The sequence below is a fragment of the Streptopelia decaocto genome (assembly GCF_964273445.1).
Source record: "Streptopelia decaocto genome assembly, chromosome: 4".
Classification (NCBI taxonomy): Eukaryota; Metazoa; Chordata; class Aves; order Columbiformes; family Columbidae; genus Streptopelia; species Streptopelia decaocto.
In genome coordinates this window covers 74,340,413-74,354,191 of record NC_138658.1, presented here as the reverse complement: position 1 = coordinate 74,354,191, position 13,779 = coordinate 74,340,413, and the positions used below count along the sequence as shown (strand labels likewise).

The 13,779-nt window shown below is 39.4% G+C and overlaps 1 protein-coding gene across 1 annotated transcript in view; it reads left to right on the top strand.

Moving 5' to 3' along the window:
- CTNNA2 (catenin alpha 2) overlaps positions 1 to 13,779 on the top strand; it is a 490,369-nt gene that overhangs the window by 41,775 nt on the left and 434,815 nt on the right. Inside the window, exon 2 of the mRNA XM_082051003.1 lies at positions 9,474 to 9,580. Coding sequence (XP_081907129.1) covers positions 9,479 to 9,580 — 102 coding nt within the window. The 5' untranslated portion in view covers positions 9,474 to 9,478. The remainder of the gene's footprint in view (positions 1 to 9,473; positions 9,581 to 13,779) is intronic.

Below are 13,779 nucleotides of genomic sequence, written 5' to 3'. Positions count from 1 at the left end.
TTAGAAAGTGGATAAACGCTCGGTAAATAAATTAGTGCTCTTTCTTGTTTACCAATGAAAGGCACAAAAATGTGGGATTGTCTTTAATATTAGGAAGTTGGGTTTGTACAGTTTTCTAGTCCTAATTGAACCTGTATATTAGGATGTTCTGTGGTGAATGTGAAAATGAGGAGTAACTCGTCAAATTGATCATTTTAATTTCAGGAAGAACTATACATATTTTATTTTCTGGAAATAATAACTTGAATTTCCCATTTTAAAATACACGTAATTTGTTCATTCTTTGTTTTATGTCTTGTGGTGAGTGGGAATAGGAGTCCGAATAAAGACGAGGAAATATTTCCTAAAAGAGCAACAGTCACAGATCTATATTAATAGTATCTCGCAAGAAGGTGAATTAAATCTTTAATATATAACTATATTTCCTATTTTTAGTTGTAATTTTAACCTGTAGTTACAGGGTATGGATTTTATCTGGCCAAGATAAGCTGAGCTACTTTTCATTCCTTTCTTACATTGCGATTATTTTAAGGCATTCTAAGAGAATGGAACCGTGAATGATGGATAGATAAGTCTCAATGGCAGTAAGACACGGCAGTGGTGATTTAGACATCGATTGAATCGAGAACATTTAAGAAATTGTCATTTTTCCCCCTTAGACACTTCTCTCACTGACAGCAGGATCAAAATTAATCCCACAAAATAATCTCTTCTGATTTCACGCTTTCTTCTCAAGCGTGAATATTGTGTTTCTAAATAAAATATGCAGCATCTTGAAAAATATTAATGAAAAGCAATAAGTTTGTGACTCCCAATCTGAAGAGCATTGTGTAGAAATTGTAAAAGGTGCTATTGCAACTCTAAAAGTGAAGATGAAGAGATATTTACCGTGATGACATTGTTTCATCATCATCTTAAACTCAGGCTTTGAACGGGATATTTCAGTGGCAACAGAAATAGAATTTCAAGCTTTTCTTCTTTGTAATTTTTATTTTTTATTATTATTTTGGTAGAAAAAAAATAATAAGTTGAGTTGTCTAACTATTTAAACTAACACACACATATGTATTTCTGGGATATACTCAGTGAAAGCATCTGACCTATAAATCTTATTTCCAATATTCTAATTTCTAGCAAGTAACACCTTAAATTACCCCATGTATATAAATTTCAAATGTGTGTTTCTATAAACCAATTTTCTATGGAGACGTAGGCAAGATAACGGTAGATTTCGGGCACTATCATTTCATATGGCTCAATACTATATTGTATAACATGCCTTGAATTTCACATATGTTGATAGGTTAGATTAATTTACAGATTTGATTAAATGTGCTCTTTGTTGTGATGCATTACGTTGCAAGGCTTGCATAGCAAAGATTTAGCTTCACTTAATATTTAAATATTTAAATATTTTAGTGTTTTAGTATTTTAATATTTTAATTTACTCTACTTACTTGCAATAAACTAGTGAAGTTACGTAGAACTATATTTTAATTCCAAAAATACATCAATGGTTACCAAACCTTCCTCAAACAGTTCCTATGATGCCAAAAATGGGTTAAAACCCAGTAAATTTCTGATGCTTACGGCTCATGGAAAGTTTTAATGTCACCAGAGAGAACTTAAGGGAGAGATAAGTAAAAAGAAATGAATGGATGGATTTATTTGGTTGTAATTTTTGGGGCATTTTGCACAAGCTATTTTTTCTTAGGAGCAATTAAACATGTAATCACTTCAACAGAAGGAAAAAAAAACGGAAATCTGGGGATAATTTGTTGGGATTTCATAATGTGGCCTCATAGATGATTAATTTTCCCCCCACTGTGAGAGTTAAAAATGTGTGGGAGATGTGTTTTGGTCTTTTTTATTTATAGTATATTTCATATGTTGGGAGATTTTAGAGTTAAATTTTAGGAAAAAGTGGCATAGATTATGAAACAGTTTATTAAAAGGAAATTGGAGGGTTAATTTGGTTATAATTTGCATTTTGAGAAGAGCAATGAGCTTTATACCAGGTGACAAATGAAAGACAACTGCAAGAGTCATCCAAAAAATGGAATATTTATTGCTAAGGCATCTGTTTGGTTTGTCAGGTTATATTATTTTCAATATTCTAGTGGGATAATTCTCTATTCGTGACACATAGAAATGAAAAAAGAAAAGTTTCAGAAGACAAGTATTTTCTTCTGCTTGCCCTTATTACATTAAAAAAAATAAATTGCTGGTATGAATGTTTGAGTTCCTTTCTGTGATCTAAGTAATTAAATACTGTTAAATAGAATTCTATTTCTTGAAATGACTTTCTTTTGAATTTTCTCATTAGCTACTATCTTACCGTTAAGTAGTTGTGCAAGATCATGATGGTGTGGAAGTAGAATAGAGGATTTAAATCTATATTGCTGCTTTTGAGAATGAGCGAGCTAGTGAGACTCCTTTAAAAGCTGGGACTAGAGGAGGGAAGAAATGCAGAAAATAATGTGAATATTTGCCTGAAGATGATGTTTTACTGTCAAACTAAATGGATAGGAAGGACTAGATCATCCTGAAATGGTCTAGCAAGGGGTCTTTATATTTTGTTGCTGAGATGAGGTGTAGTGGAGAGGTCACGTTCATTACCTCTATGGGCAAGAAAAAGAAAAGGGTCCTCATTTTGGTTAGTAATTCATGTATACATCTACACATCCTACATATATGTTGCATCTGTTGTGTTTTCTCTCTCTTTTGGCACCAATAACCCTTAGAGCATCCTCTGAACAGAATCCCAGAATGTCAGGGATGGGAAGGGACCTGTAAAGCTCATCCAGTGCAATCCCCCCATGGAGCAGGAACACCCAGATGAGGTTACACAGGAAGGTGTCCAGGCGGGTTGGAATGTCTGCAGAGGAGGAGACTCCACAACCCCCCTGGGCAGCCTGGGCCAGGCTCTGCCACCCTCACTGGGAAGAAGTTTCTTCTCATATTTCAATGGAACCCCCAGGCCCCTTTCCCCTACGCTGCTGTCTAATAGGTCATTCCCCAACTTATACTGGAACCTGGGGTTGTTCCTACCCAGATGCAAGACTCTACACTTGCCCTTGTTATATTTCTGAAGTCAAGGTAGACACCGCTCTGCCTTCATCCATCCGCCTTGTTATGTCCTCATAAAAGTCAATGAGGTTGGTCAAGCACGACTTCCCCTTGCTGAAGCCGTGTTGACTGCCCCTAATGACCCTCTTATCCTTGATATGCCTTGAGATGGCACCAAGGATAAGTTGTTCCATTGCTTTCCCAGGGATGGAGGTGAGGCTGTCATCTCTATATTTACCCTCCCTATCTACTGTGTTCATTCACTTCTGATCTGCCTTGTCAGGGCCAAGTTTTTTATGCTGCAATAGCTTGGTGCTGCGTGTCCTGGTTATTTTGTCACACAAGGAGAGAGAAGGGAGGAGATTTATCTCACTTCAAAACATTGGCCCGATCATTTATTCCCTTACAGTTGCCTTATCTTCCTGGAGATTGTCTCCAAGTGATTTGTGTTTGTCTTTATACCATGGTAGACTGTGGGTCGGTGTGTCAAGAGTTTTAAAGTCCATTTAATGAGTTAAAACAGTTGATTCCACAGAGTAAAAGTCCAGCAAAAGTAGCCAGTGATGTTTTACTGGACTCAGAGAACAAGCTCAGGGGCTTCAGGTCAGTCAGTTGGGTTTTTCTTGTTAGTTCTGTGTTTTTTTCCCCCTTCCTTTCCCTTTCATGAGGGCATTGAGTTCATTTATGAGCCGATGTAAACTTCTAGTACTCGGAATTCCAAAACCTTTGCTGATAATTTAACACTTTTTTGACACTTTTTCCATAAGATTTTTTTCACTTTATCTATGATATTCCAGGTTTTCTGGGCCATATTGTATTCCCCCTCAGTGTCTTTTTCTGCATAATGAAGATTTTTAATCTATTTAATTCTTTTTTGAAGTCCTTGATCGTCCTTGTTGCCACCACATATTTCTCAGTTCTGCAATTTTTCTTTGTAGAACAGTGACGGCCAAATAGAATTCATGCTGTGGATTTATAATGGTATTTTCTGTTTTATTCTATTTACTTGTCAGAATAATTCCTCCCTTTATTTTTGGTTGCTACTCTGTGTTAAGCCAGCATTTCCATAAAGCTATTATAATTCACAGATTAATAACTAATTATATTAATAATCAATCTCAGAGTGTATTGTTGTGCATGTAATAAGGATCCTGGTTATTTTTCCTGCTTTTCTATGACTTTTTAAAATAAAAATTAAATTTCATCTATCTTTTTCATAGCCATTTTAAGAACTTTGAAGCAATTGTTGGTTGGAAGGGAGGGGGAAAAACAATGGGAATATGTAGACTGGAATTCTGCACTTCAATAGATGTTGTATTTAGTCCTGAGATCAGCTAATTTCTTGTCAGTAACTAAGGAAAAGTAAAAGAAAATAAAAAAAAGGAAAAATAGAAAGTAGAAAAGAAAATAATAAAATAATAAAGCTTGAGCTATTTACGTTTTGTTTAAATTAGAAGAGTGTAGTGGATCAGGGAGGCAACATGAGACACAGAATCAAGTCAGGAACCTGTAGCGTTACCAGAAATCTGATGCCTTAATAAGTAATGAATAGACACCTAAGATGATTTGTTATAACCCTCTTGGAAATGGACTTCTTCAGGCTATCATAAACATAGTAAAACATTGTCCTACCGAACAAGCCCGCACAAAGCGTTAGACCTGAGAGCAAGACTAAAGTAAGGGATCTATGCTGGAAGAACACAGTACAAAGGAGATGAATTGCTATCAATCCATTTTGTTTCTATCTTTCCAAATTTTCTTTTCGTAACAGCCAAGCTGTGTTCTAGGAAAATCTAATTTTTACTGATTTGGAGCCCTTGTGGTGTTTTTGGTTTGCATAATTGAAAGAAAACCCACAAGTAGATGCATCTCGAAGGAGTGGTTGACGTGGGGCCCGGTTGCAATCACAGTGATGAAGCTGAGAAATTCTCTCCAGCTGTCGAGAATTGCACACGTAGCCACTAATTTCATTGGAACTGTGGCCACTTGTGCTCATAGCACAGATATCAGCGGCAAATTTAAGAAAAAGTTTCTAAAGGGTTCTAGAACAGTGAGTACATAAGTTCTAACTAGTATAGATAACATGTCTGTATGGCTTTCCAGGACACCTGGGTCCCTCCCGAACTCCTGGGTTCTAGAACAGTGAGTATAGAAGTTCTAACTAGTATTGATAAAATGTCCATATGTATTTCCAGGACACCTGGGTCCCTCCTGAACTCCTGGGTTCTAGAACAGTGAGTATAGAAGTTCTAACTAGTATGGGTAACATGTCCATATGTCCCTCCCTGACTCCTGGGTCCCTCCTGGACTCCTGGGTCCTTCCCGGACACCTGGGTTCCAGAACAATGAGTATAGAAGTTCTAACTAGTATAGGTAACATGTCCATATGTTCTTCCTGAACACCTGAGTCCTTCCTGAACTCCTGGGTCCTTCCCAGACTCCTGGGTTGCTCCCAAAATCCTGGGTGCTTCCCGAACTCCTGGGTTCTAGAACAGTGAGTATAGAAGTTCTAACTAGTATAGATAACATGTGCATATGTCCTTTCCGAACTCCTGGGTCCTTCCCGGACACCTGGGTTCTAGAACAGTGAGTACAGAAGTTCTAACTGGTATAGATGACACGTCCATATGTTTGATAACTGGCTGATAAAAATTAGAAAACTACAAATTTGCTTTCTCACCTTTTTTTCTTTTCCGCCCAAGTTTCAGGTTCATAACCCAAATCTCAGGAAATTCTTATTTTTGAAAGTACAATTTTAGGGCCATTGGAAAGCACGATATTATCGAAGAGCCATTTATGTTTCGCGGGGAACGTTGGTTTGAACTCCAAATTAATGCTAAGAGGAGAACACAATCACTTCTCAGGCAAAAAGAAATTATTAAGTCACAAAATATATGAATAGGGAAATAATAGCAGTAGTAAACTCTGATTTGTCCTTGGGATGGTTGGCCCTTTCTTCCTATATTTATTTCATTGAAAAGATGGGGAACGTAAATGTTGAAATATGAATAATATGCAAAAAGCAACAAATATGGACTGATGAAAATATATTAGATATTATTTTGTACACTAGAGTATATAATTTTACACACTAGAGTATTAATAGAATTACTGTGTAGACTAGAAGGAGTCCCTCCCGGACTCCTGGGTCCTTCCTGGACTCCTGGGTCCCTCTCAAACTCTACGGTCCTTCCTGGACTCCTGGGTCCTTCCCAAACTACTGGCTCCATCCCGGACACCTGGGTCCTTCCTGGACTCCTGGGTCCCAGACTGCTGATAATCTATTAGATATGATGTGCACACTGGAATACATCACCTTGCACACCAGAGTATGAATGGAACGACTGTGCAGACTGGAAGCTGCCGCATCTATTCTGCTCTCGGACATTCCAAATCTGCAGCTGCAGTGATAAGAATTATTAAAATAAAAATATATATATGTGGCACAGTGGAATGATGTGAAGACAAACAGGGAATTTAAAGAGTGGGGTGTAATAAATAATGTAATAAAAAGGAACTGAACAGCAGCACAATAGGCACAAGGGCGAAGCTTAGAGCGCATTGTAGGTGGCAGCAGAACAAGAGACAGGATGCCGTGGATTAGCGAGAACAGCAGAACGATGAGATATTTGAATGTACAAACCTCAAAATGACTCAGACTTAAAGAACCAACGCACCATGAGCAGCGATAAGTGACAATATTGGATACTTTCCAAGCGAAACAATAATGATATTTGCCGCGGTTGAATTCTCTTGGTTTTCTTCAATTCTCCGGTCAGGACCCCGATAAAACCCAAGAAGGTTTGACCATCGTTGTGCTGGTTGGCGGCACAAACTGAGCTTATTAAAGCTGAGCGTGTGAGCCAAATAAAATCAACCTGTGTCTTGAAAACAGGCTAATTTCATAGTGTGTATAAAGGTAGAAACTTTAACGTAGAGATTTGATTAAGAAAGTGGTTACAATGAGAGTAAATTTTTATTCTACTGCTCTGCATGTGTAATGCAAATATGAACGGTCATTAGGTTGTTATCTTTCCATCTCTGGCTTTGATAACTTGTCCATTGACGTAAAGTGGGAAAAGGTACTGAAAACAAACCAATCCTCCCATGTTCAATCTTCACAGTGACTAATTTGCTGTGTTTTATGGGCAGTTTTGAAGAAATAGTGGATGGCACCATCAGTGCTGGTGGGTTCAGTCATACGGGTGATGCTGCGATGGGGCACAAATCTCTGCGTGGCACTGGCCTGGCTGGAGCTTGTAATTAGAGGGAGCTCTGAAATCTAAATGTGTCTATATGGGTCCCTCCTGGACTCCTGGGTCCCTCCCGAACTAGTAGGTCCCTCCTGGACACCTGGGTCCTTCCTAGACACCTGGGTCCCTCCTAAACAATTGGGTCCTTTCGGAACTCCTGGGTCCTTTCCTGGCACCCAGGTCCCTCCCAAACTCCTGGTTCCTTCCTGAACTCCTAGTTCCTTCCCGAACTCCTGGGTCCCTTCCAAACTCCTGGGACCCTCCCGGAAGCCTGGGTACTTCCCAAACTCCTGCGTCGTTTCCTGACATCTGAGTCCTTCCTGAACTCCTGGGTCCCTCCTGGACACAAGGATCATTCCCAAACTCCTGGGTCCCTTCATAACTCCTGGGTCCCTCCTGGATACCTGGATCTGTCGATCTCCTGGGTACTTCTGGACACCTGTACTCCATGGACACCTGGGTACTTCTGGAACTCCTGGGTCCCTCCCGAAATCTTGGGTCCCTCCTGGACTCCTGGGTCCTTCCCAAACTCCTGGGTCCTTACCGGACACGTTGGTCCTTCCCAGACTCCTGGGTCGCTTGCGAACTCCTGGATCTCTTCCAGACACCTGGGTCCCTCTTGAATATTTGCGTCACTCCCGGACGCCTGTGTCCTTCCTGGGTGCCTGGCTCCTTCCCGAATTCCTGGGTACTTCTTGGACACCTGGATCCTTCCTGACATCTTATGTCCTTCCCGAACTCCTGGGTCCCTCCCAGACACCTGGATACTTCCCAAACTCCTGGGTTCTTCCTAGACACCTGGTTCCCTCATGAACTCCTGGGTCTTTCCTAGACACCTGCTTACCTCCCGAACTCCTGGGTCCTTCTTGAACTCCTGGGTCCTTCCAGAAGTTCTGGGTCCCTCCCGGACACATGGGTTCCTCCGGAACTCCGGAGTCCTTTCAGTACTCCTGGGTCCTTCATGGAAACCTGGGTACTTCTGGAACACCTGGGTCCCTCCTGGATGCCTGGGTCCCTCCCCAATTCCTGGTTCCCTCCGAACTCCTGGGTCCCTCCCGAATGCCTGGGTCCTTCCCAGACACGTGGGTCCTTCCTGCACTCCTGGGTCCCTCCCAAACTCATGGATCTCTCCCGGACACATGGGTCCCTCTTGAATATTTGTGTCCCTCCCGGACTCCTGGTTCCTTCCCAAATTCCTGGGTCCTTCTCAGACACCTGGAACCCTCCGGAACTCCTGAGTTCTTTCAGGACTCCTGGGTCCCTCCCGGACACACGGATCATTCCCAAACTCCTGGGTCCCTCCTGGATGCCTGGGTCCCTCCTGATACAATTGGGTCCTTCCCAAACTCCTGGGTCCCTCCCAGGCACATGGATTGTTCCCGAACTCCTGGGTCCCTTCATAACTCCTGGGCCCCTTCCGAACTCCTGGGTCACTCCAGAACTCTTGGGTCCTTCCCAAATACCAGGGTCCTTCCCGAACTCCTGTGTCCTTCCCTGACACCTGGGTCTCTCCCAAACAATTGGGTCCTTCCAGAACTCCATGGTCCTTCCAGAACTCCTGGGTCCTTTCCTGACACCCGGGTCCTTCATGAACTCCTGGGTCCCTCCCAGACATATGGATTGTTCCCGAACTCCTGGGTCCTTCCCGAACTCCTGGGTCCTTCCCGAAGTCCTGTCTTCCCCCTTCTCCTTCTCTCACCTTGGGGTCTGCAGTATCGTCGCTCCCACTTTCTCTACCTTACACTTCTAGGCAACGTTTTTTGCTTTCTTAAATGTGTTTTCCCAGAAGCGTCACCAGCGTCAGGTGCCTCCTGTGATGGGTCTGTGCTGTTCCCAACATGGGGCATTCCCTGGCCCACAAAATCTTGCCTTGTACACCCAATACAGCACATGTGCAGCATGATATGGTATCTGTTCTTAAGTGGCATATGAGAGAAGAGAATTCTGAATGTAAATGTTTAAGCACTCAGTGGGCATGACTATGGTGTACTTGGGAGGTCTCAGGAGCAGAGGAACTCTAGTAAGATTATGGAGAATCTTGTATATGTGAATGGGAATGGCACATATACTATTCTCTAAACAAATTACGGGGAGTATTTGGGTATTACACTAATAATTTTAATGGACTTTGTGTAACTTTGTCTGTTGTAGGGAGTATGACTTCGGCAACGTCACCCATCATTTTGAAATGGGACCCCAAAAGTTTGGAAATCAGGACTCTCACGGTAGAGAGGCTGTTGGAGCCACTCGTTACCCAGGCAAGTATCTTTGATTTGTTTTTCTTCTTTTAATCTGAAGTTATATTTGCTCATTTTACATTAATTAACTTAATAACCTTCGCTAATAAAAACTTGAACAGTTTTTGTTTGTGATCGCTAGCGGAAAGCTCTGTTCAAACAAGTTTAGAAGTTCTTGTTCTAAATAATTTATAGTCACAAAGTATGAGCACAAATACAGCAGCAACAACTATTTACTTATGTTCGTCTTAAAAGCAGCTTAGAAATTTATGAAGCAGACAATTTAAGACAGGGATCTGAGTTCACACTCTTGCCTTGATGTTATATATTCAAAATGAACAAACTCAACCAAATTCAATAAACTATTAAAACTTGTTTCATTTTGTGTTGCTCATTAGGAGCATATGCTCAACTGGTTGTCTTTCAACTGAGTAAAATTTGCTAATAGAAGCTAAAACTTTTGTTCAATGGTCTAAAAAGGGCCAAATGAAAGTGATTCTTGTTAATGTGTATAATGTGATATTACCGCCGTTGTTTAAAATACACACACAAGTCATTTTTCTTCTAGAAATGCTCATTATATTAAAAATGAGTGCCAGCTAACCCCGTCTGTTTCTAATAATTTTCTTGTATGCGTTGTGGATCTTGAGGCTGCTCTGCTGGATGGAAATGCAGGATTTCTTTTGAGTGTGAGACCAAATTTGGTGTTCTTGTTTTCAGAATTAAACAGAGAGAAAATATAAATCACTACTTCTTTAATTCCCCAATATGTTGTCTCTGTATGGTTCCTGTGCTCCTTACAGTGAGTCACTTTCCAATGAAATGACATCTATTATTTTAATTTGTTTCTAAAAAAAATATACATTGTCCTTCTACAAATTGTTCTGGATATGAAATTCTCTAACAACATACCCAACTCTACACACTCAAAGACAGAGATATAAGTTTCATTCCACGTAGCTGCTAACATGGTAATTAACTTTCATTGATAATTTTGTTGATGATATGGAAGATGGACTAAAATCCCAAACTCATTGTGGTGCCAACTGGAAATTATGTTACGAGCTCTCTGTTATTTTAATCCTGGTGTTGGCGTAGGAGGCGAAGCTGCTGTGAACCATCATTTGTTGTGAAAAGAGCAAATTGCTGAGTTTTCTGTGAGTGAATTTCTTGTTTTGCTTTGATTTCTTTTTCCAACACGTTGCCCAGGAAAGAGAATATATTGGCCAAGAAGTGGAATTGTCGATTCTCAAGTGGTTTGAGTTAACTTTTGGTTTAGCTAGATTTGTGTTTGATGGCACATCTCAAGAAATGTACATAAAGAAATTACAAATTGAACTACAGGACGTGGATTATTTCGGTGGTGGAAACTAAGGTGCCCAAGTTCCTTACCTTTGTATTTTTTATGAGGAGCAATGTAATTCTGGTTTAGCAGAAAAAAAGGAAAATATGCTACCCAGAGGGGGCAGAAAAAGTTTGACTATTGCTTTATTCAACGTTTATGAATATTTCCATTCTGATTTCTTTATTTTATAGGTTTCTAGATGAGTTGGAGATAGATATATATATATATATATATAACAAACCACAAAACAAAAAAACCCACAAACAAACACCACAGCTTTTTGAACACGTAATTGAATTTCTCATATTGGAGAAATAAGTAGTTTTACTTCATTTCCTCTACTTTGAATGCAATAAAGTCTGTTTGGCTAAAGCATGTTTCTGTGAGCCACGCAAACGTGATCACGAAAGCTTCAAGTGATGAGAAATGTGCTGCCTTCAAATTGTGTTTACCTGTTGCATCTTTAGCTTCATTTATTCAGCTGCTCTCTTTGGTTTTTTTCTCAGTTTAAAGGCTTTTTTTTGTTTGCTTTTACTGCTTAAAATTGCATATCCACTCTGATCAAGTCAAGAATAGTAGCTCATTTACCTTTGTTTGGGCTTCTATTGCAATCTGCCTGTGCAGCGATAACCCCAACATGTGCACATTCCACGTGCAAAGATTTGAATCTCCTTCAAAAATTTCAAAGCACTTCCCTTCCTAACTAGAACATGTTACTTGAAAGTTTATCTCGGCAAATAAATAAATGCATCAATATTTAATCCCTGTTGAGTTTCAGCTCTGAAGTCCACTGTAGATTCATAAGAGCTACTTAATACAGAAATCAGGAGCACTTGAAGTTCTTCTGTAAGTCATTAAAAATAGGTCACTGGACAGAAGAGGGAGATTTAACGGCCACAGAAACCCATTCAATCAACCAACCACCCCAAAAACCAAACACCCACCCACCTAACCAACCCCCCAACCAACCACCCAACCATCCACCCAACCAAGCAACCACCCAACCAACCGAAAAAGCTGATGTGCCTTTGAATGCAGCCCTATTTTGACCAGGAGTTTGAAGTAGATGATGTCCTGAGGTCCCATACAGCCAAAATTTGTCTGATTCTGTGTTTTCTAGCACCACCAAGACAAATCAGTGTTTTCTTTTGGCATTCACATGTGAATATTTAGAGTATCCTCTTGTTCTCCAAGTTGTGTCTGATTATGGAGAATGCCTGAAAAATCAGAAATAGTTGTACACAAGTCTTTGGGCTCCATAAGAGCTGATCATGCCTTTTATATATGTGTGGGGGGACACTTAAGGTCTGAATTAAGTGTATATATAGGCATGAATGACAAATTTCCAAATGGTGGCACATCCACGTGTTTCTACTGCAATTTGGGGGAGTAATACAGAAATGTGCATTTGAAAAAGCGCACTTAGGTGAGTCAGGAGAATGGTGCATTAAAACTGAATTTTAGACAAGCTCATTAGTGTTCCAGATGAGTAAATATGGATAACCTAGGAATTGCTTTAGAAATTATAGGATGGGAAGTTTGCCTGAGCTGGAGGCGTTACCATTATTGAGATTTTGTAAGAAATGTGCGACTGAAAAATTGAACAGTATTTCCATTCTTAGCAACGCTGAATTTAATAATTGAAATATGTTTCTTGGGCTACAATGTCGCAATTACCTAAAAGTACAAAGTAATTGTGTTTATTGCTAGTTTTGCTTTCTGAACGTTTAGAACAGCTAACCTTTTTTACCAGAAATCTTGTATTTTTTAATTCTATGACATTTTTATAAGGAAAGGTGTAACTAATAGACATCCTCAAGGGCTCCTGTCTCTTATTTTCACCTTCATGCATAGTAGCCAAAATGAATGACAGTTTTATTTGTCAGCCTATGGATGGTTTTCATAAGAAAATAATTACATTTTTAAGAAGGGCTTAAGCGCCGTGATCTGCTACTTCATGTGTAGCTACAAAATAGCACTTGTGGAGACTCAAGGGATAGTTTTTTTGATTTCTGGTGGTTTTGCATAGTAATTTAATAGAAATAAGAACTTTTAATACAAGTGTATGTTAAGGTGAGAGAAACAAACAAAACCCAGCAACATTAATGCAATTTCTTGTCGGAAAAAACAGAAATACTCATGTGTGAATGCATGGAAGAAAGGATCAAGGAGCTTTGTGTCATTTTTGAAGATAAGATTTGCTCTTTTGATGTGATTTCAATTTTCTAGTGTCAACCTGTGGTTCTTTTCATCATCTTTTTTTCTATATATTTGAATGGCAGCGTGGCTGTTTTAAAAATGTGCTTTTATTACCGAAGTCATGCAGCAGTTGTACCTTTTAGAATCTTTAAATTTTGGGACTATTATGTATTATGACAGAATTTTAGCAATAACACAAATATTGGTGAGTGTTCCTGTTGCAGATTTTTCATGACTGATTATGTTTTCCTTCAGTTCGATACATTTTTGTCCTTCTAGATTGGCAGTGAAGAGATAATTCTGAATTGCAGTGCATATTGTTTGTTTGTTTTTCCCCATAAATTGAAGATGCCCATTTCAGTAAGTTAGAATGGAACAATATTATGTCATAAGACAGATAGAAAATAATTGATTAAGGATTTTACATTTTTTTGTATATAGTATCACTCAGTAAAATTACATCCCTGTATCTATAAAACAAAAGTCATTAGATAGAATTCCAAATAGTTTTAATTAGTGCAAGTTTTTAGTAAATTGTGATAATTATGGTTAATGTTATAGCTCACGGTCTTGTGCTTATCTAATCCCTTGTGCAGCGTATTTGGAAAATGGACCAATTTCTATATTGCCATGAGAAAAATAAATCTACTCCCAACCATTCTAGTTAGTTGGATAT